The sequence below is a fragment of the Botrytis sinoallii genome, assembly GCF_014898435.1.
Source record: "Botrytis sinoallii strain Bc 23 chromosome Unknown BSIN_005, whole genome shotgun sequence".
In the NCBI taxonomy this organism is placed as follows: Eukaryota; Fungi; Ascomycota; class Leotiomycetes; order Helotiales; family Sclerotiniaceae; genus Botrytis; species Botrytis sinoallii.
The window spans coordinates 823,218-845,387 of record NW_024066032.1 but is presented as its reverse complement, the minus strand read 5'-3'; the positions used below and the strand labels follow the sequence as shown (position 1 = coordinate 845,387).

General features: G+C 41.4%; 5 protein-coding genes across 5 annotated transcripts; 2 read left to right on the top strand and 3 right to left on the bottom strand.

Moving 5' to 3' along the window:
* Positions 1 to 1,240: 1,240 nt before the first annotated feature.
* On the top strand, positions 1,241 to 3,548 carry EAF02_003460 (uncharacterized protein; the record flags this gene model as incomplete). The annotated part of the gene is made up of 2 exons (XM_038899508.1): positions 1,241 to 1,646; positions 1,702 to 3,548. The coding sequence occupies 2 exons, from the start codon at positions 1,241 to 1,243 to the stop codon at positions 3,546 to 3,548; spliced, it is 2,253 nt and encodes a 750-aa protein (XP_038760435.1).
* A 1,336-nt stretch (positions 3,549 to 4,884) lies between these two features.
* EAF02_003459 (uncharacterized protein) lies at positions 4,885 to 6,373 on the top strand (the record flags this gene model as incomplete). The annotated part of the gene is made up of 2 exons (XM_038899507.1): positions 4,885 to 5,449; positions 5,502 to 6,373. 2 exons carry the CDS (start codon positions 4,885 to 4,887, stop codon positions 6,371 to 6,373), a joined length of 1,437 nt encoding a protein of 478 aa, XP_038760434.1.
* A 5,846-nt stretch (positions 6,374 to 12,219) lies between these two features.
* EAF02_003458 (uncharacterized protein) lies at positions 12,220 to 13,182 on the bottom strand (the record flags this gene model as incomplete). The annotated part of the gene is made up of 1 exon (XM_038899506.1): positions 12,220 to 13,182. The coding sequence occupies one exon, from the start codon at positions 13,180 to 13,182 to the stop codon at positions 12,220 to 12,222; it is 963 nt and encodes a 320-aa protein (XP_038760433.1).
* Positions 13,183 to 14,678: 1,496 nt separating this feature from the next.
* EAF02_003457 (uncharacterized protein) lies at positions 14,679 to 15,937 on the bottom strand (the record flags this gene model as incomplete). Its single annotated transcript, XM_038899505.1, has 3 exons — positions 14,679 to 15,387; positions 15,458 to 15,723; positions 15,776 to 15,937. 3 exons carry the CDS (start codon positions 15,935 to 15,937, stop codon positions 14,679 to 14,681), a joined length of 1,137 nt encoding a protein of 378 aa, XP_038760432.1.
* Positions 15,938 to 16,787: 850 nt separating this feature from the next.
* EAF02_003456 (uncharacterized protein) lies at positions 16,788 to 19,093 on the bottom strand. The gene is made up of 3 exons (XM_038899504.1): positions 18,897 to 19,093; positions 18,473 to 18,668; positions 16,788 to 18,423 (listed from the first exon to the last, which is right to left on the bottom strand). Exons 1-3 carry the CDS (start codon positions 18,919 to 18,921, stop codon positions 17,103 to 17,105), a joined length of 1,542 nt encoding a protein of 513 aa, XP_038760431.1. The 5' UTR covers positions 18,922 to 19,093; the 3' UTR covers positions 16,788 to 17,102.
* Between the last annotated feature and the right edge of the window lie 3,077 nt (positions 19,094 to 22,170).

The window sequence follows — 22,170 nt, the reverse complement described above, 5'->3', positions numbered from 1 at the left end:
GACACTCTAATGAGTGAATGTGCTCAAATCTTTGGTCACCGGGCATTGATTGAATTCTACCTGTAGTCCACCAGTGGGTGTATGTATTGACAGGATACTTCTCAATTTTCAATATTTTAAGTAAATTCATTCTTCAACTGTTTTATATCAAAATTCACACTTTGATTGTTCCATCTTTAATCAAGGAATTGTAGCGATTTTTAAAATAAATGATTTGATATATCAAGAGGAGATTCACAAGCTAGTTTATGCAATATCCCAATGGTCTATATACCACTAGTGGTCTATCGGTAAAGCCAGTTTTAAGGAATAGCAATTCAAATCGAGTCAAGGGTCATAACACTTGACTCTATTTGCGAATACTTCCCATCCCCCTCCTCGTAGGTTTCCTCTCGGTCATTTTTTTGCTTGGCCCATCTATGAAATTCCAACCTCAAAATATCACAAAGAGCCAAAGGCGGCTCTTTCTCGTGAATGCTCCAAGTCTAATTGTCTTGGCAACCATCACTGAGATACTGATCCTTCTTGGTTTAGAGATGTAATTAGCTGCGGTTCTTAAGACGGCTTACTTTAGCAACAATTATCTCTTATTCAAAGCACAGGATAATGCTATGTATTCATCTTAGGGATCAGAGCCCCTTTCGCAAGCGACACTTAGATAATCGAGCTTCTTCACTCTCGTTTGTGACATCATATCTTCAAGTGAACCAATTTGCATAGACTTAATAAATTCATTGAATCGTACGTTCGAGGTGCTTCAGTGGTAACACAGAAATATGTAAATGGAAAGATGGAAATTTGAGCTTAAACTCATTGAGCATGTAAGACAAGGTGACCATTTATTGATATGCATTACAACAAAGTATCTGTTATGCACCAAAATTCACTAGATCATTATCTGGCGTAAAGATTACAACATTAGTTGCAAACACTAAAATAAAGCATGTAATATTCATGAAAGCTCGGACTTGTTCTTAGCATATCGTCCCATGTCCAGCTTTATTCACTTCTTGTAAACAAAATTACCACATGGTGTGACCCATTCTCACTGGCTGACCTCGCTTGGAAGTCAAATTTTTCATATTGGTTGGAAGATTTGATCTGGCCGTACGCTAGCCGTTGAATGGAATGGGATATACAGACAGAATTCCAGTTCAAGACATTGACAACGTCTTCCTCAAAAACACAGCAATATTCCAAAGATTTGTCCATCAAAATACAAAAATTGAGAAACTACAATATGTTAAACCCATTTGCGCGATCCAAGAACGATCTCCCATCGATGAATCGTCATAGGATCACTGCTTGGGCCCATGATATCATTGATGAACTTCAAAGAATCGGTATTTTGAATCCAGGCAATGAGAAGGCCGCAGATGATCTGTTTCGTGTGTACCAAAATATCCTTCAATTTTATTCATGGGTCTCCACACGTCCCAGAGTTCATGCAACTCATTCTCCACGTCCTATCCAACCACCTTGGACACCAAATGATATTTTCGCCTCGGCGCATAAAGTCTGGACTGATCTTGAGTGGGAATTAAGGCTAGAGAAAGATGGCGCGTTTATCGATCAGATGATTGACCATCTTGGGTGGTTTTGGAATATCAAGAACAATTTAGTCAATCAAGCCCGCCATACTCGGGGTAAGTGCATGTCTTCTTTCCATTTAATCCACATACTAACGACAACTATCAACAGGTCTTTCTGTCCTTCCAAACATGGAAACAATGGCAGAAGCGGCAAACTATGCTAGAATCAGTAGCATCGATTCTGCAAATATAATGCAAGTTTCAGAGGAGAGATCCATACCATTGGGCAGTTACTTTCCCCGTCCCATGACGCCTGCGAGCAGGGATAATCCGAGAAATGTAGAAGCTTTTCCCGCAGGATACAGCACAAGACGAGGAAACTCAGGCGATAATATTATGCACCCAAGTCGAACAAATTCATCCGGAACTCCATCGATACTGCAGCCGAAGACGGGACATCTGCAACTGCCAAGATATTCTCAATCGATTCAGGAGCAACCTCATTCTGCAATGCCAGTCACCCTATCAGTCAAAGGTAAACAGTCGCCTAGCTTACACCCCGGTGTACAGTACCAACCACCCACTGCTCGCGATAAGCCATCACGCAATATTTTTGATATGGCGGGTGGTAAATATAACGACGGTATAGAATATTCACAGGCCTCTCAAGTTCCTGTGGGCTTCATCCTACCTGCACCACAGAGTCGAGATGACAGGTACCCGAATAGAGCTCAAGGGTTTGGTGGTGGATCCAAACGTCCTATGACTAATATACCAGCACTCAAGCCAGTTTTTAGTGGTCGAGACAGCCATGGAAAAGATTTACCGACCTCTCACGATGGACAGTTAGCGCAGTCTCATAGCGGCAAAATACGCACCAAGACCGGAAGTCGATCCTCTGATACCAGAATCTCCCTTAGTGCCCCAAACAACGATTTGATTGTAATTTTAGATACGCCATCACCGGAATCGACGGCTACACCTATCGAAAGCCTCAAGTTGAGAGATTATGACCGCCATCGAAGTTCACTTGTCCCGTCTCCTAAAGATAACTATGAATTTGAGCGTTCTTCCTCAGAAATAATACCTTCTGTACATATTAGAGACACAACTAGGCATTTTAGCTTCCCGGTCAATCCTAGGAAACATATTAATAGTCCTAGCAATCAACGCAAAGTAAGAGCTACAAAAGCAAACAAAACAAGAAGCGGATCTTTCGATCGACGATCAGCCGAACAGGGGCTCGATAGTGCGGGAGAGAAAACACGGAAAAGAGTCACAGATACTGGTAGTAAGAAGCCCAATGCCGCGGAGAATAATCTGAGCACAACCAAGGGAAAAACATCCGTCTCTAGCAATCGCAATCAGCGCAATACGAAAGTTAACTATATCGGAAAAGACAAGGAGACCATGTCTATTCCCGTCAATGTGCAGCAAGACGACAAGGCAAATCACTTCCAAAAAGTCAATTCGAAAAGGCCCGAACCTATCAGTGAGGCTTACAACACTATTCCGGAAAGTCTTAACAAGAAGCCGAAAATTAGCAACAATCCCATAACTTCCCCGTCAGATTATGCTTCTCCCTACACAAGCTTCCTCAAACAATACCAGCCAAGCAATCTTAATAATCCTACAAGCCTGGGGATAATTCAAAAGGCCGCCGAAGATAAGGTGGTAAAAAACAAAGTTGTTGGTGGTGGGCACATTGGAGAAAAAGTTGGCAGTGAAAAGTCTGTGGGCGAGAAAGCTCTTGACGAAAGCAAGACCGGCAGCAAACCTATAGACCATAAGTCTACCAACGAGAGTAAGGTTAGCGCTAAACCTATTATCGAGAAAACTGTCAGCGAAGACTCTGCTGGTGATAAACTGATGGCCGAAGCACTAATTATAGAGGACGCTATTGGCGTGGAGACTTCGAGAAATGAACTCGCCTCGGACAAACCTGCGAGCGATATGCCACTTCCTGCGAAGAACAGCAAGTCCAAATCGCTCTATCGTCCTTTTAGCATGAGATAATCCTGGGGAGATATGCATGGGGAAGTTACTGTGAGCTTTTAGAACGGCAGGGGCGAGCAGTCAACGAAGTTTAGTGTGTTGGACCAGACAGTGTTACTATAGCGTCGATAGCAATATATTGATGACGCATGAATTTGTAGTCCGGCGGTTATGCTTTCTAGGCATTCAAGTCTCGCAACTTTTTCCCCTGGTTCTCATTCATTCGGAGGTTTTCATTAATTCAGAGCCAACTTGTGTCCATGATAATTTCTAGTTTTAGTTGTTAGTTTCCTGTAAATCAATCAACAACGCTCATATCAAATACTCTTGTGTAATACACAAATCACTTCCGTACATATACCGTGTTCATGTGTGTGAAATCTGAGAAACTTCCAGTCCTAAGATCAAACACTTTTGCCAGAGTTTTCAATAGTCCGGATGGAGGCTTGATGAACCTAACAATTTGATAATTCAGATTCTCACTCAGTTAGAATATTATCAAAAAAAATTAATCACTAGTCTCAAATATTGAAGATTCTGCTTTAACAATTCTCATTGATGCATGAAGATGTTCCACTGATGCTAATCCCAGACAAACTAACTGCTTTATAATACGTAGAGTCTAATATCCCTCCATTATCTTGGTTTCTTACTATGTACCTCCTGTCGACTTGACCTTGAAAATGCACACGCTAGTTTCGCTTAAATTATGAAAGATAACATCATACACATCTCAAGGTGAAAATCCTCTCTCAATTACATTCAATCATTATGTATCAGACTACACATGCTTAGACTTAATATTTCATCATTGACTATCTTTATTCGAATAATTAAGATCGAACCTGATTCATCTGCCTCTATTTTTTGCTTGGTTTTTGTTTCTATACGGCTGACTCTTCATCGATTTTCCTCCGTTAGTGGTAGGGGCTTTGTGAATTTTATTAAATTGGTATAGAAAAATTTCCAATGTCGAAGAGCCGTAGTTGGCTTAAATAAGTACGGCCATCAGCAAAGTCTCACGGATCTTTTCTTCATTTTTTAAGACCTGATAGGTTGAATTGAGGGGCTAGATCTACAGCTTGGTGCCATTAGTTACAATTCAGTTGTAGTACAGCTGATGTACAGTGCTTTCAATGATTATCCTGAACTTACGGGTCTGCACTGGGCCTCCTTAATTTTCTTAAAAGCACTAAGTTACTCCATCGTGAATCTTTCTTTCCTACTATTCTCGACATAACAATCCCATCAATTCCCTGAATAACTTACCTCTTCACCAAACTATCAAGAGAATCAATATTCTCAACACAATACCTTCCTTGTCCATCGAAATTCGAGCTTCATCAACACAATCAGCATGGCTAACGTAAATCACCAACCTGGTATGGCTAACGCAGCTCCCCGGCGAGAACTAGCATTTAGAATACGCTTACACCCACAATGTCCTATTGATATTCGTGCCGATGATATATGCAGTTCCTTTGACACACCTCAAAAGCCACTCTTGTCTGGTAACCATACCGTTGTAGAAATTGGACTTATGGAACGCCGAGGAATTTTTGCTTGGGTACGAGGAATCATCAATGAGCTCCAATCCTTCAATCTGCATGGTATCAACTTGGTGCCTGCGCTTTGGGGACAACTATTCAAGATCATCCAGAATCATGCCTTCTTCAAGCGTTGGATCTTTTCCCGCCCTAGACCTGGTCCAATGGGTTTCTTGGCCTTCGTTTATGATCCTAGCGAAGAGCAAAAGTTAACTGAAGAAAATGTTCTCGGTAGGGCTCAGATCATTTGGCAAGAAATTGAAGCCGATTTGAAGAATGAAGAGCCTAACCAATTTATCGCCGAAATTTTCCAACAGGCGTACCATATCTGGCAATATAAAACCTGCATGAATAACATGCTAAGGGATCTTAGTGGTATGTATCTTTGAGCATCGATCCCTATAGTTATGACTGACTGAATCTTTAGGTCGCCCACGCACGACGGATCGTGATGGGTTTCTAGAGCTTATGCGCTACAGATTACCACCTCCTGGTAATCACCCAGTTCAGGTTCTCGCAGTTCCAGCCGCAGCTCTTCAGCCCGCTAATCAACTCGCTCGCCCTCGACAAAATCCCGTTGGCGCAGATACTGGTATTGTTGGTCATGCTTCTATCATCGGAAATCCTGGTAATAACCCTACTCGTCGAGCCACAAACACTCGAACAGGTGCTAGACTATCAACCGGTATGTCTGTAGCTGCTAGTAGTTTGGAGATTAGCGACAGTCAATCAAGTGGGTCTGAAAACACAAATCCTGCTTTCAAACAGCCCTATGCGCCTATGCCCACCTCTGATCGTAATACAGGCAGAATGGTCAGCACTCTCACGGTTTCAGTCCCGGCCTTAACTCACGGCCTACACAGAGCAAATCGCATCGTATCTTCTGCCATGCCTAACGCTGTTCAGACAGGTGGCTCTAACGCTGTTCAAGCAGGTGGCTCTAACGCTGTTCAGGGAGGTAACTCTAACGTCCCTGCTGCTTCCGCTCCTCAGAATGACGGTAAAAAACTAAATTGTAAGACTCAAGGTAATATACAGCCGCATCCAGGATCGGGTGCTGCCATGGGACAATCTAGACCACCACAACCGAATCTCCGTCGCCGCCGGAGCTCAACACGCACACAATGCCCACCACGCGTCCTAGTGCCCAATTCTGAAAGTTCGGGTAGCTCTGCCGCTAGTCCAGCGGTAACTCAAAAGCGACCTGCAACCACTAACAGCAACACTAGTTCTCTTGCAGGTCCTTCAAGACCCTCGGGCAAGAAGATCAAGATGGAAAATCCTGATACTGAACGCTAATTAAGTCTTTCGCGGCAAAGACGTTGAGGTTCTATTGAGGAGAAAGTTGCGATGCTTTGATGACTCTTATGAGTGGAGGATACGGGTCTTACTCTTCTTCACTTTAAGAAAAATGTATTTGGGACATCTTTCATTCATGATAAGATTTAACGAAGATAAGTTACCACTGGTCAAAGAAGGGAGAGCGAAGAATAGAGAAAGATGTATGTAGGAAGGCGATTGCTTTGATATCATCATGTCGTCTGGTTGGGGAGTTTGCAGAATTTACCTTAACACTGGTCCTCGTACCTGAGGCAGCTGTCTTTGTTTCCATTAGTATTTATTGATTATTTGCAAAAGCCAATCTAATTGCGTGAATATTGATCTGCAAATGTGAAGATAGCGGCTGAATCACAGGCTTTATCAGAAGCCTCTGATTATCTGGCCAACATTGTAATATTGTAACATTTCCTATTTTTGCAATATATTATCCTCTTTGCTTCATGACTCACATGCTCCAAACGGCAATTTGTACTCTTGAAATATTGAAACTTTGAGACAGAAGAGAATATCAGAAATATATGATTCACTGTCGAAGGGCCTTGCCCCACTTCAGGACCCGTCAAAAGGGTGGAATTTCAAAGAACGTCAAGTCAAGATAGTTGTCGCAAAGTTCATCATCAAGCGAGACTACGCGCCTACCCAACCCCGCACCCCCCACCCCCTACCCCCCAAAGAAGCTAGTTCTACAAAAAGTCAAAAAAGTGCAAAAAGCCACTTGAAATTATCTGCGGCAGCTATTATCTCTGATCCTAACAAGCTCACCAGGATTAACGGGTTTAACCATAACATCACCTACCGTTGCTCTTGCTGTACATACTTGTCTAGTTGAAGTACTTCTCATGAGCGTAGTAAAAGAGTGAATGTTGAAATCTTTGACCTCGAACAAACAGTCAATAAAATCTTGCAACCTGAAACCATTGTTTTTGTATGATTCAATGGTCTTTTCCCATTCCATACATCCTTCAAAAAGTGAAAAATCATCGTAAAAGCGTGAAGTCAAAAACCCTGCCATCGCGTACGTTGTCGTCAAGTGAAATTGTGAAAGACCACAACACAAAATAAGACCCACAAAAAATAAATAAAAAACTTTAAAAAAATCCGTGGAATGTCTCATGACAGCTATTATCTCTGATTCTAACAAGCGCATTCCGTGGGCCGCTCACTCATGACAGCTATTATCTCTGATTCTAACAAGATTTTGCTTCTTGCCGATGGCTTTAACCACCGAACCACCCACCGTGGATTTTTGTTGGATATACTCGCCTAATTTAAGTTGTTATATGCTTATTAGAGGAGTGAATTTTGATATCTTCAATCATCAATAGTCAAGAAATAAAACCTTGTGACCTGTAACATTCGTGTGTAGCTACATGGCATTCTACCAGTCCACAACACTCGTCAGAATATTGAATTTGATCGAAAAGAGTGAAGTCAGATGACTGTCATCACACAACTTATCATGAAGCCAAGGAAGCTGCAAAAGAACCACAGCATAAAAGGAGCTCCACAAAAAGATAGAAAAAGCAAAAAACAAACACTTGGAATGATCTGTGACAGCTATTATCTCCGATACTAACAGATCATTCCGTGGGCGGAGAACTTGCGACAGCTATTATCTCCGATACAAACAAGTTCTCCTTACGGAGCAGAGGGATTAACCACTTCACCACCCACCGTGGACTTTTGTTGGGGATATATGCTCGGTTAAAATACATATAGTATCTTGACGGTTGAATGAATAGTGAATACTATTAATAGATATGTTACATAATTTAACTTTTGGATGTGTTACCTAGGGACCTAGGTACCCTTCGACAGGATCTATTGCAGGTATTTTCTTTTATACATGATTCTCATGTTCTCATTACAGAAAGAGGAATCATCCCATATCCAAAAATTTGTAATGTCAAAATAATTTACCACACCACTTCGCCCTTGCCCTGCTATTACCCCTAGTGTCTATCATTACCAACCTGTAGATGAAATCAAGTTTACGGATAACCATAAGGTTTGCTGCAGCATTCACTCGAGAACCGTAGATGATTTACACGACGCATGCCAGCAAAGCGGATAATGGCTCTGGTTAATAAAGCCGTGGAAAAATCATGTGAGGAGTGGATACTTGAAGGATCTAAGCGAGCGTTTGGTGAAGAAATAATCGTTATTCTGACTTGTTCGTAAATCATCCATTCAAAATTGATATAATTTAGTTTGGCAGATAGTTCGTAGATATTTAAAAAAAAAAAAACAGACGACTGGTTTGTTGAGTAGTTTTTAGAATAGGTACTACCTTTAACATCTTGTCTGTTCAGCGGATTATTAGCGACTATTCATACAGAAAGGGTTACTTTTGCGCAGCCAAACCACAGAGCAGCTCGTGTGTTGGACAAATTTTACTTGAATGACCTATGAGAATTCAAATTCCACATCGATATCGAGTATTTTCTGAAGAGTTTCTATAGCTCAGGAATTGGTAATGAAAAAAAAAGCTTGACTCTTTCAACTACAGCATGAGATTCCTATACATATATTATAATAAGAAAATTGCTATGCCACGACCCGACGGCTGACTTTATTTGGAGACAAATCCACTTATCCAGCCTCTCGAAAGAAAACGAGAGGCAAGAGATCGATACCTATTTCTCAATGGCTTTCATAATTTTTAGATGTGAAATGATCGAGAAATTTAAGGCAGGCTGGGTCGAGATGGATCACATGTAAATGCCGTGCAGGGTAGGCAGAGCATTCTCATACGAAGTCTGAGCTCCATACCGCTTCTAATGTTCCCTTGATTCTCTCTATGCTATTCCATCTGCACTCTCTTCTCTGCTTCCTTTCTTTCTTGGAATAGGTATCTGTATCCTGGCATCTTCTATCTATCGTTCTTTGTAGAAAGTAATCGTCACATGTAGAAACAGGGGTTTGATAAGAGCCTAAGAAGACTTGATGTCCCGAAGGGCTAGAATTATATTAAGATGGAAAGTAAAATTTCCAAGTTTAATAATTGCCTATTACAAGATGAGTCTCCAGAGATACATATGTGTAGTCCCACGCTCGGGTGGTGTTACTTACAAAGGTGTATAGGATTCACAGTAAGTTGATTTAATTGAATTGCAGAGATGGAGCTCCATAACTTGGGACACCAAGTGTTCGAAGGATAGCTCAGTTAAAATAGTAAAAGAGTAATAATCTGCTACACATCTAAATCGGGTACCCTACTTTCAAGCCACCCCTGTTTTGAGCCACCTTTTTATACCAAAAATCACTTTTTAGGCCTATTAATATCTCTATCAATATATAACATAATTTAATGAAAATTTATATATATATAATTTAGATTGATTGAAGTTTATTCTGAAATTTTTAGATTTTTTAGGATTTTTCTGTATTGAGATCTAGAGCTTCAAAATATCGATTTTTAAATTTATATAAGAATCACATACAAATTTGAAATTTTTATAAAATCTTAAATAACTTTCTAATAAAAATTACTAAAAATAAACTATAAAATTTTATTAGAAATTTAAAATATATTTAACTTGATAGATTCAGAAAAAATAGAAAATTCCTTATAAATAAATATTTAAAGGGGTACCCTCAAAATGACAGGGATTATTTATACTACTCTAAACTCATTGTATACTATATCTCTATATCTATTAATTTTTTTTTAATTTTTTTTTTGGATTTCTATATAGATTTAAGTTCAAATCTTTCAAAAAGATATACGGTTTTTTTTCTAACAATTGTTATTAAAAAGTTATTAAAGGTTTTATAAAAAATTCTAAATTTGTATGTGTGTCACGGGATCACCTCTGGGAGTATTCAGAAGCTTTACCGCTGAGCTAAACGCCTAAAAGACTAGGAGGTAAAACTGGAAATTCTATCTTACTCTCATATATATAGTAGGACAGGACAGAACAGAAAGGGCTTAGTGTTACCTTGTGATATACCCCCCTCCTTAAGGTATGGTCTCTATACCATCACTTACATAGGAGGTTTCAGGATTCAGGATTCTGGATTCTAATGCCTCAAGCATTCAGATAGGCAGACAGGATCTATATATGCTAGTTTCCAGACTAATGGCCTGTAAGCTATAAGTGGGCTCCCCATATAGCTCCACTTATAACTAAGGGTAGTTCTATCTAATGTTATGGGATCACTTCTGGGAGTATTCAGAAGCTTTACTGTTGAGCTAAATGCCCAAAAGATTAGGAGGTAGAATTGGAAGTTTCTACCTTACTCTTACATATATAGCAGGACAGGACAGAACAGAAAGGGCTTAGTGTCACCCCGTGACAATGTGATTCTCATATAAATTTAAAAAATCAATATTTTGAAGCTCTAGATCTCAATACAGAAAAATCCCTAAAAATCTAAAAAATTTCAGAATAAGCTTCAATCGATCTAAATTATATATATATAAATTTTTATTAAATTCTATTCATAAATAAGAAAGTTAAAAATTCCATTTTTGGTGTAAAAAGTGATCGAAAAGTGGCCCAAAGGGGGGTGGCCAGAAAGTGGGGTATCCGACTTATAGGTTGGGTAGGCAAAGTGCTTGAGGTGACCAAATCCTGAGGCTAACAATCACGACGGATACATGTCATGATCAAATCTCCGTAAATGCTTGGATGATCACATATTTTTTCACAATCATTCACTATTACATAAATAATGTAGCATTGCACCCGTCCACCTTCTCAAGAGCGCTTCTTATCTGATCCATTGTTGAAATTCAGTTTGACTCAAGATTTTATAATACACGACTGTGGTTTTATCTAATACTTATGAATTTGGGAGTGTATTTGCTCTTCTACAGAAACTCCTGAGCTAACTCATAACTGATCAGCATTGACTCGTAAATTTTTCTCCTTATTTTATCAACTAAGATGCTACAATACTGGATACTTTAGAAGAACATGGAGTGATATGGAGAGATCACAAAGCAATAATACCCGTCCATCTACCATTTTCATCATCTTAACTTACTGTCATCAACTCTCATCATCAGTCGCACTCAGCCGATTCAATTCATAGTCAATTCCATACACTCGGCCCCCTTCTCTTTCCAGACATCTATCAACCAGACATGAGCAAGACACAGCGATGAGAAGACATGATCTGTGGAGATACCCAAAGCATCTCTGGATGGCATTTATCTATCCTCCAGATTCCATTCCCTCTGCTATACAAATCCCATCCTACAACACACCCAGCATTGAGGCGCAAGAGACAATGAAATGAAGGTGTTTTGTGATGCAAAGAGATCAAGAGAGTGTTGGAAAAAGAGGGGTTAAAGAATCAGCAAACTATACTTCCAGCGTAATTAGTTTTGAAATCTTCTGTTATCTGTAAGACTGTGCTGAATATCCGATCTCTTATCATTTCCACACTCAAGAGAAATAGCTTAAACCTTTAGTGCAACTTTCAGTAAATAGAATATGTATTCCGAGCAAGTCCTCACAAAAGATACTGTTACGCAACTTTAAGAATGTACATGCCTGCGGAAGATCAAGAGCTTCAAGTCCTGGTCACTTCACATATACAAAAGTATGAAGTTTCTGCGGTATTCAACTAAGATGGAAGTTCAGCTCGTGGGAAATACTAACAAAGAAAAAGATCAAGGGATGGAGAGAAATTTTGGTAGCTGACATTGTTCATCACTTTTATGGTCCCAACATATCTAAATCTTTGATATACACTCCCTTTCTCCTGAAAGTTCTCCCAAAAGCCTTTCAGTCAACCCCTGCCTTAACAAAAACACATCCATTATCATTATCATATCATAACTCATTCCGAAATTAAACATTAGGGTCTACAACCACATCGCCCGGCCAAATAGGATAAACCTCATTAAGTTCCCCTTGCTCCGCACCATCTTGATAGATAAAGATCGTCGCACTCCTAAACCCTGCCTTCCCATCCTCATCCACAAATGCACAAAGCGTGAAATTTGACGTGGCATTCGTGACGCGACAGACTTCAACATTCGCATATGTGATAGGGTTTTGTGCCGTGATGTAATAGTCGGTGATATAGTTGGGCGATTGAGATAAGATGTAGAATCCTTCGTATGTGCTTGGGTTATTGAAAAGAAGGAAATATCGTGAGGAGACTAAGCCGGTGGATGGATTTCCATCGACATATGAGGATGCGGCGTCCTGGACAAAGGGCTTGGTGGCGGAGATGGTGGGCCAGGTATTGAGGGTTATACCTGGAGCTGTGGGTGTGGGGAAAACGGTTGAAGTCGGTGTTGGAATTGTATATGTTTGGGTTGGTGAGGGTTGAGCGGATTGTCCGGGGGGGTATACAATGGTGTCGCCTGAGTAGATGGGATATATCTCGTTCACAAATGTGGTACTGCCTCCATCAGATGCTCCAGTGATATGGAAAAACATCGTGTCTGTGGAGATTTCAGCTGCGCCAGCAGAGTTGTAAAAATTGACAACAGTAAAGTTAGAGGTAGCGCCGGAAACCTTTCCAACAATAATATCTTTGCCCGTCGTTGGCTCATAAGCTTCAACATAGTAATCGGTAATGTAATCACCGGAGGACTGAACGTAAAAACCGATATATTTGGCCTTAAAATTGAATAGAAGAGCAAGGCGTTCTGGCAAAGAGTCAATTTCATCGTAAGTCGTTACATTCCCATCTACCGCGTAGCTGCAGCATCCTTCTCCGTAGACGGTTTGTCTCCAGGCATTGAGGGTCTGCCCGAGAGCGGGTGTTGTGAGGAGTAGAATCGAGGCTGCAGAGAACAACATATTGTAATTCAACTATGAATGAATGAGTGGTGGTAAACGAAGAAAGATAAAATTTGAGTTGACAGATGATGTTTGCAATGGGTTCATCTCCTTAAATACTTGAAGAAATTTTAGGCAGCCTTGCTGCCCCTGCGCGATTAACAGCGACGCAAGTGGATTGCCCATGACAGCGAACTTCGCATATAAAAATTGAATCTGTAGAGTGGGAGGAGTAAGATGCATCGAGGTTTTTAGCCCCGCTCCTTGCCGAGTACCAGATACGAGGTAGGTCAAGGCACAATTATGATTGTAGATATGAAGCTTCTGCAACGGGGAAACGGAGTCATTCCATTGGTAAGGAAGGGACGCCGTAGGGAGTAGCCCCGGTGAACCGAAGTCTTGTGTGGTCAATCATGTAGATATTAGGTTGTAGATTGTACTCTGACCGGATGTGCACTCGGTGTAGAATAATGGCGTGGTACCTAATGGTACAGTGACCTATCGCAAGAAGTACATGTCAATTAAAAGCGCAGGATTCAGCAGAAGAACAGTAGAAAACTTGAAGAAATCTGCAAGGCACGAAATAAAAGAGGCGCAGATCATGCAGGTTCACGGCGGGGCTGACAAAGCAGGACGACTCCACCAATCACGGGAGCCCATTATTCGGAATTATATCCATTATCAGAACGACCAGCCATCCTCGCAATGCTCGCCATGTTGAGGAGTATCTCATACATACAAGAGATCTTACTGGAGATTGGGTTGCATATGGGTATGATACTACATGATTTTATGGTTATTCTCACTGCCCCGTTGTCTCCATGATTACCCGAAGCTATCGACAAAAACGGTGGGTCGAGCAACCACGAAGCTCAGGTTGATATGAGAATATCTTCGCTTTACAGCTTCCCATGGCCTTTCCTCTTGAGATGAAATTCTTCATATGTGAGTTCACTGCCATTTAGGATTGATTTTGTAACAAAACTTTGCTCCCTTTTATTCTAATATCTGTGATCGAGGAGGTAATGGTGCAACCCCTAGAGTTGCTTTTAATGCCTCATCAAAACTAAACATTAGATATTTCTTGAGAATATATCCATACATCAAGCTCTCCAGTGTATTTATTGCCTCCAATCGAAATTGGGTATTCAAAACTTGTTCTACGCTCTTTGGTACCCTTTACTTTGTCCATATCTCAAAGCCCAGCCAACATTAAATACTTCCAGCAATCTTTGGTTTCATTGTTTTCTCCTTATGCCCTAACGCCGAACGAGACATTCAATTGCCCTCAATACTTTGTTGTATTTTTGATCCTTCGCATACCCCAGATAGAGCCTAAGATGATACTGTTCTTTGAGCTCCCCAATGTATTGGCCAGACCACAGAACCAATGAACCTTTTTACGCCAGCAGCTCAATGCTGACCTATGATGCGAGACATCCAAAGAAGTGAAACCCAAACCCAAAGTATTGCCACCACAGCAGCAGTTATGATGCAACTCGATTAGAATCAGAAATCTAATCGTCTCTGCTTCGCCAACCAGTGTTACCGAGCATTTCATTGCATGTATCATTTGCAACATAATCACTCTTTCGAACTGCTCTCTCAGGAGGACTTCTCTTTCTTCCAGGCTCATGCTTCAGCAGTGTCTGAGGCCGTGGATGTAGTTTCTCTCTTGTGGCACGGTCCTTCTGATGCTGATATGTATTTCTCAACGCCGTCGTTGCATTCTTCTTGGCCCCCAAGAACGCTGCAAGCATGCATACTTCATCCATCTCTGCAGTGGAGGAGGTGTTCTCGCTGAAATCATTTCCCCTCAAGAACAAAATCCACGACTTCGTATGCTTCCAAAACGTATCGGCTGTCCATTTGTCAATCTTTTTCAAATCGTATACAGAGTGCAAATGCTTTGCCGTACCACGAAACGACGAATGTACCAAGTCTGAAAGGTAAACCAATTTGCGTTGCGCAACACATCTTTTTCGGTGCGCTGTAAACGCAGGATCGTAAATGCAGATGTCATCCAGATCGTCAAATTTGCCCACATCCTTGTAGCTAAATGCCGCTCGTATGAACGGACAAGCTCTCATCAACACTTCCTCTGATATCGAAATGTACTCTGGGAAGTCGCTTTGTGTCAAGTAAGGCTCATCAGATGTTTCGTGTTCTTTCATGATAAAAACTATCCTCTCGTTCAAAGGCAATTCAACGGGCACTTTCCTATTACTTAGCTCAAATGTCAGTTCGCATCGCATTTGATGTCAGGCACTAGCACAATGCATGATAGCAAACACACGCTGAAGTGACAAGGAATTCAAGACGCATATGTTTCTGACTTTCGACCATTGCTAGGCTTCGACCCTTATCGTCGCTTGGTTCGGAGGAGTGAGATAGAGGCTCGGGGAGGTGATTGATTACACTTTTCCTTACTATATTCTCATTGAACAAGTCAACCACTGCAGTTGTAAGTTTATTGACTGTGACACCTTCAGGGTGTGTCATTTCAGCTGATGCAGGATTATCTTTCGCAGTAAGACTCCTGATCACCGGCACTACCCCCAACTGTACATAATGTGTTGCGGAAAACTGAGTGTAATATGCTATCATGAGGGACCACTCCTTTCTTGATGACCTCCTGCATCTCTGGGAGGAGAATCTTGCACAATTCTAACACGTCCTCATCATTGGGTTTATTGTCTGACTTGTTGTTTTGTGGTTGCGATTTTGGCGCATCTCCACCTTTTGGTGTCTTCTTTGTCCACTTTTCCCGAGCCATTTTATAGTATTTGAATATTGTTGGTATAGTGAGGCAATAAACTTTCACATCCGGTCGTTGTCGAAAAGGTAGGAATCGTTGCTTGGAATTGAAAAATTAAAAAATTTCTGAGCGCGCTGTAATAGATTTTCCACGCTGATAAAGAAAGCGAGAATTCATTGGTCCCCCCTATCTCATCTGATATCTCCAAATATTATTATTCAATTCAACTCCTCAGCCTCGTCGAAACATGTTCAATCCTTGAACCATCAGTATCTTCTTTTCACTATCTACCTAGATTCCTAGGTAGCTATATGGCATCTCATAGAGCAGTGTGCGTTTTCAGTTGAAATAGACGATATAGCCAAATATTTTTCTTCGATTATTAGACTGTAAATCAATGTTTCGTAATTCTCAATCCACATGAAACACAGAAGCTACACTCACGTTCGACCACAAAAGTATCCCAAGACCTCCAAATATCGTCAAAATACCCTCGTAACAAGAATACTCGAGCATATCTCATTACTCCTTATCCCAATCCTCCTCTCCTTCTCTTCTCGTTCCCAACTTACCGTTCCCCTCCTCCCTCCAGCGCTCCCCCTCTCCCCCTTAGCCCCACCCAAGTCCCCTCCTCTTCCCAGATATATTCTTCAACACCCTCCAGGGCTTTCATCTTTTCTTTTTCACTTGCCGCTCTCCCTCATCCTTTTCCCCAATCCCAAACTCCAAAACTCAAAGACTCGGAGCTACATATCCAATTTTACGAGAAACGGATTTAGACACAAAATCTACCTTTCCCACTCCCGATTTTTTTTTTTCGAAAAAGAAAAGAGGGAGGAACAAAACAATCGATGCGCATATGAGATTCGATATGTGAAGGATGATGTTATATTCAATTCATGAATCACGTATCCATAGTTAACTAAATACCCTCTCTCTCCACCCTTCAAACTAAAACTACGCCCACGTTTTCCCTCCCAGCCGTTAACTTTTGGTATCGATCGTTCTGTGCTATACATACATGCCGATTCGTATACTGTCATATCATATCATATCATATCCTTTCGTTTCATTATTGCCCATTGCCCATTGCCCATTAACCACTTTCGTATTTTGATCTCATTTCATTTCCCCAACCTCCTTCATCATCATCATCATCATCATCATCACTGTCCAACACCCCTCACAACAAATACCTATAATCCGGACTCAAATCTCCCAACTCCGTTTTCTCATACTCTGTGAGACCCAAATCCCTCGGTCTCCTCTCCCTCTGGCGATTCTCAAACATGACCGCCATGAAATAAAGCAGACATGACATCGCGCTCAAACACAAGAATCCCAAACAGATTCCATATCCCATTCTATACTCCGGGGCATCTTTCGCAAGGAAAGCATAGGTAGCGATAATTCCTCCTATATTACCGAACCCGACTTGCCACGCCGTGCCCACGCTGCGACGATGATGACCGCCGAGATTCATGTTGAACCAACAGACTATAACCGGCATGGCAGAGTACGCACCCATAGCTACGAGGAAAAGCGCAGCGTATTGAAGTTTAGTATTATCGTGAACGGTGAGAAGGATAGCGAAACCGGTGATTGCGACGCAGATCGGCGCGACGGTGAATGCAAATCGATGACGTGTGAAATCCGATGCGAAAGCAATACACATTGCGAACGCGAATGCGCACGCCCATGGAGGTACACTGTGGAGTTGTGTTTGGATTGGGGAGTAACCGTAGGTGGAGATGATACCCGGGGCGAAAAATGCGTATCCGTAGGCTGGGATGATCATACCGAAATACATGAAGCCTCCAAGAATGACTTTGTAGTCTTTGAAGACCCTGCATGCGTCTTTGAAAGTAATTTTGCGCTCTGCTGCGCTTCTTCCTTGGTCTACTTGGAGCCGGGCTTTTACGTATGCTCTTTCGTCTGGAGTGAGCCATTTTGCATCTTCTGGGAATGAAGGAATGAGGAAGAAGAATGCTAGGGCGACAACGCAGGTAAGGACTCCTTCAATGATGAAAATCCAACGCCAACCGGAATATCCTCTCAATCCATCCATTTTCCCAATACCAGAAGCGAGAAGACCACCGAATGCTCCAGCCAATGTGGTGCTACTGAAGAAAAAGGAGTAGCGACGTTGGGCTTCAGATCGTTTATACCACATACCGATGAGGTAGAAACAACCTGGAAACATACCGGCTTCGAATAGACCGAGGAAGAAGCGGGTTGCGAGAAGACCGGAGAAATTTTGTACGAGTCCTTGACAAATACTAACGAGACCAAACAGGAACATGAGGGACGAAAGCCAAATGTTTGGATTTAGACGTTTCATGAGGATATTGGATGGAATTTCGAAGAAGACATATGGTACGAAGAAGATGGTTAAGGCAGTGTTATATTGCGTGCCGGTTAATTTCAAATCTGTTGAGAATCCGAAAGATTTGGCATTGGCAATATTAACTCTGTCCAAGAAGGCCAAAAGATACAAGATACATCTATCATAGTCAGAATGAGATTTTGGGATACATAGGAAACTTTACTTACAAAAATGGAATCACACGTAAATCGATTGTTCGCATAAGTTTTGCCTCCGTTGTATGCGGGGGACAAACCACGTGCAATTCATCGAATTCTGGTTGACCCTCCGCGGATGGAATATCTGGTACATAGCTATTATTTCCCTTGTAGGCGGCTTCTTGATCCTCCGATAATGAGGGTTGAGGGGAAGATCCCGTTTCTTCTGGATCGAGTTAGATTCATCTCGGAAAACGTAAAATTCTGGGGTTGGGCTGAGCTGAGCTGAGCTGAGATGTTGTATTATATCCTAGGTAGATCGCTTGATCAATCAGACATCCAGACAAATTTTTTGCCATCGAGTCTGTTTCTTATACTGGAGCTCTAAAGCTATTGTGATAGAATAACGATGGTGATGATATAAATGATTAGCAAAGAACAAGTCGACACTTACTATTTTTTGATCCAAATAACCCCATTGTGATACTCCTTCTTCTTGACTACCGCCGAAAGGCCAAACTCGATTGACAGGACACCTTTATATCACCCCAGAAGGCAAAATGTAAGGGTGAGAGAGATGAGTAAGAGTAAGAAGCACAAGAGAACAACCGAAAAGAAATATCAAAAGAGATGTTGAGCTGCTTTTGAATCAACCAAAACCAAGGCTTACCGTGCGTGCATACTCCGGACTCAGAATACTTTATTTAACTAGTGATTGATCGGACACCTATTGAGCTACTGCAGAAAGTGGACAAGGGATGAGGTTGTTTTCCCCGCAATTAAATTCGGAGAAACATCGAATTATTAATCGAGGCCGAGGAAGGGAAGAGTCCACCTGGTGGTCATCTTTCTTTTGATTAGTGAGGAAGGGTATCTTTGAGATTTGCCGTGTTGCCATTCACTGTTTTACTATACGGTATCCATACGCCCATACCATATGACTCGGGTAATGGTTAACGAGTGATTAGTGTCGTTTGTAGCTTGTAGATTTACCTGGGATGCCTTTTGCTTTTGTACATGTACATCAACATTTTAAATGTCTTTGATAAGCTCGCAGTAGCAGAAACCAGGGGAAACTCTCCATTGAAGCGTGAATTGAAGTTGCTGTAATTTTTGCTTCATGTCCACGTTTCCCACCGAACATTGTATAATACAAAAGGAGGACAAGTATCTAACATGGGGATCTTCCTTCGAAGTTGGAGATCCATAGTCCAAGGAATTCCTACTGGGTATCTTGACGTTGTGACTCTTGAAAACAGTGGACTGGGTGGAGAATTCTAATATTTAGAGTGTTTGCGGGGGAGCTTAGCATGTTCCCCCAAGCCGGTATCGGAGAAGTTCTTCAATTATTCTACGGAGTACAGGCTTTTCTGCATGTTTGTATTACGCAGCAAGGTGTGGAATGAGTCTGGATCTTGAGTTCGGATATATGAAAATTGGAGTCATCCATTTTTGGGTGTGAGTGAGGGTGAGGCACCGTGAGGGAGTGGGAGTGGGATGAGATATTGACATTGGTCTGAAGAAATATGGATAGGTGAGTCATCTACGGGTGTACTGTAGTCGATCCGAAGTGCTGTTGTTGAGTACGAGAGCATTACCTATGTAGGTACGTGAATATATGCCTCTTCCATTGCATCAAGGATCTTTTCAAATCTCTCTACTCGTAGCCTTGACCCCAAATTGGCGAGATTCCTACCTAGGTAATTGTTGGAGAAACCTTGTCTACACCGTAGAAGAAAGTCAAGAATTGTTCGATGCTGCTTTTGAATTGAATCTCAAGCGGAACCGATTAGACCTGGTGGACTCGGAATGTGACTCGAGAAGTAGCATGCACTATTGGAAAAGAGTCATCATATCGATACAGTATTGTGGATTCAGGAATATGAAAATCATTGAAGCAGCTCCAGTTTTGATAAAATACGGAACGGAATACTCGGATATCCCACATCACAAGTCGCACTTGCCTCATTTACAAGGCTATCAATGCTGGGTAAGGTACCTCTTCTTCTTTCGTAGCCAACCAGTCTTTGGAACAGGTGACCTATGAAATAGTCTCGAGAGGAAGCTGGGAAGGTTGAACGCGCAAACAAACGCGTCTTGGAGTGAAATTTTTCAATTCTTCTTTTTTTGTTGAGTGTATCTATCGACAACAACATATCAGAGAATGATATCTACATCTTCATTTTCTCATCTGGAAAGATAATTCAATGTTTCTGCTTTCACCCAAGTATTCCATCTTTTTCTTCATTTCATAAACCTTCTTTTTCCCACTCAACTGGTACTTAGCTTCAAATCTAGGTAGTAGCACTTTGTCATATTCTTGGTTATGATGTATCCCAAAAGCCGATGTGTTATTCCGTATCGTGGGTAGGATACCCAGGTGGGTAGGATACCCAGGTAGGTAGGGTGGTAGGTATTGACGTGTTGAATAAAAGTATCTATGCAAGTATCTACGCAAGCATCTACGCAAGTATCTTGTATATGGGTCATGAATCCATAACATACTTGTTGTGTGTACAGTTGTATGTACAGTTGTATGTACATCACGAGGATGCATATTACCCATCAGACTTGATGTCACAACCATCAATAGGATATTTGAGTAATCAATCAATCAAGGAAGCACTCAAGCAAGCAAGCAAGCAAGCAAATAATCGAACAACCCTCCAACTTTTTAGTAAGTCTTACATCTTATCAATAACCTCCTTTTCCTCGACTAAATGGTGGTGGGTGGCTTTAAAAACCTTGGTATGAGTCGTTTTGCCTCGTACTCTTATTACTTGATTTACTGATAATACTGGTAGTGTTGACCACGAGGAACCATCTCATTCAACATTGTCCCATCAGGTGATTCTTGGACAAATTTACCCCTTCATTATCAATATCGTCTACTACCAGGTAGATATTGTTTCTACTCACGCGTGGACCGAAAGGTATGTTATGTTTGTTTGAATTTATATCTTCACTCATTCTACTCCTACAGAGAGAGTACCCGTCTTATGAAGCATTTGATTCTGGGAGTCCGTCTCCGGATTAAACCTTGAAACCTTGGTTCCGAAACAATACCATACGACACAACGCAACGCAACGCAACACAACACAACACAGCACAACACAACATCAAAATCATAATCATAATCCTAATCAATTCTTAGGATATACACATACCTACCTGCACATACACATACACATACACATACACACACACACACACATCCATACACACACACACACACACATCCATCTTCAATTCCTTACCCGCCCGTTGTGAAAACTAACCGCCCACCTCATGTTATAGTATACTACCGTACACCACCAAGAAAGGGCGAATAAATCTACTATTATTAGTCCAAGAGTAGCCTTTTCTTCGATTTATTAAAACCTTGTTAAACAAGTTAAAGCAAAGACAGCAAAGACGATTTCACGACTCATTTGAAAACAGGAAAATCAAATCCTTTCTCTTCCCTCTTTCTCTTTCAACTCGAGATTCGATCCGAATCCATGAATTAATCATTCTTGGGATTAGAATCATTTGCTTTCGGTTTACCGTTCCAACGACATTGATTTCAACGGTAACGACTTTTGAAAAACAAGAGTTGGGTATCGATGAGCTTGCCTTGCCTGTACAGTCCATCAATCTATCAGTCTATCAGTCTATCGATCCATCAGTCAGTCCCTCAGTCCCTCAATCCCTCAGTCCATCAGTCCACCAGTCATTCCATCAACCC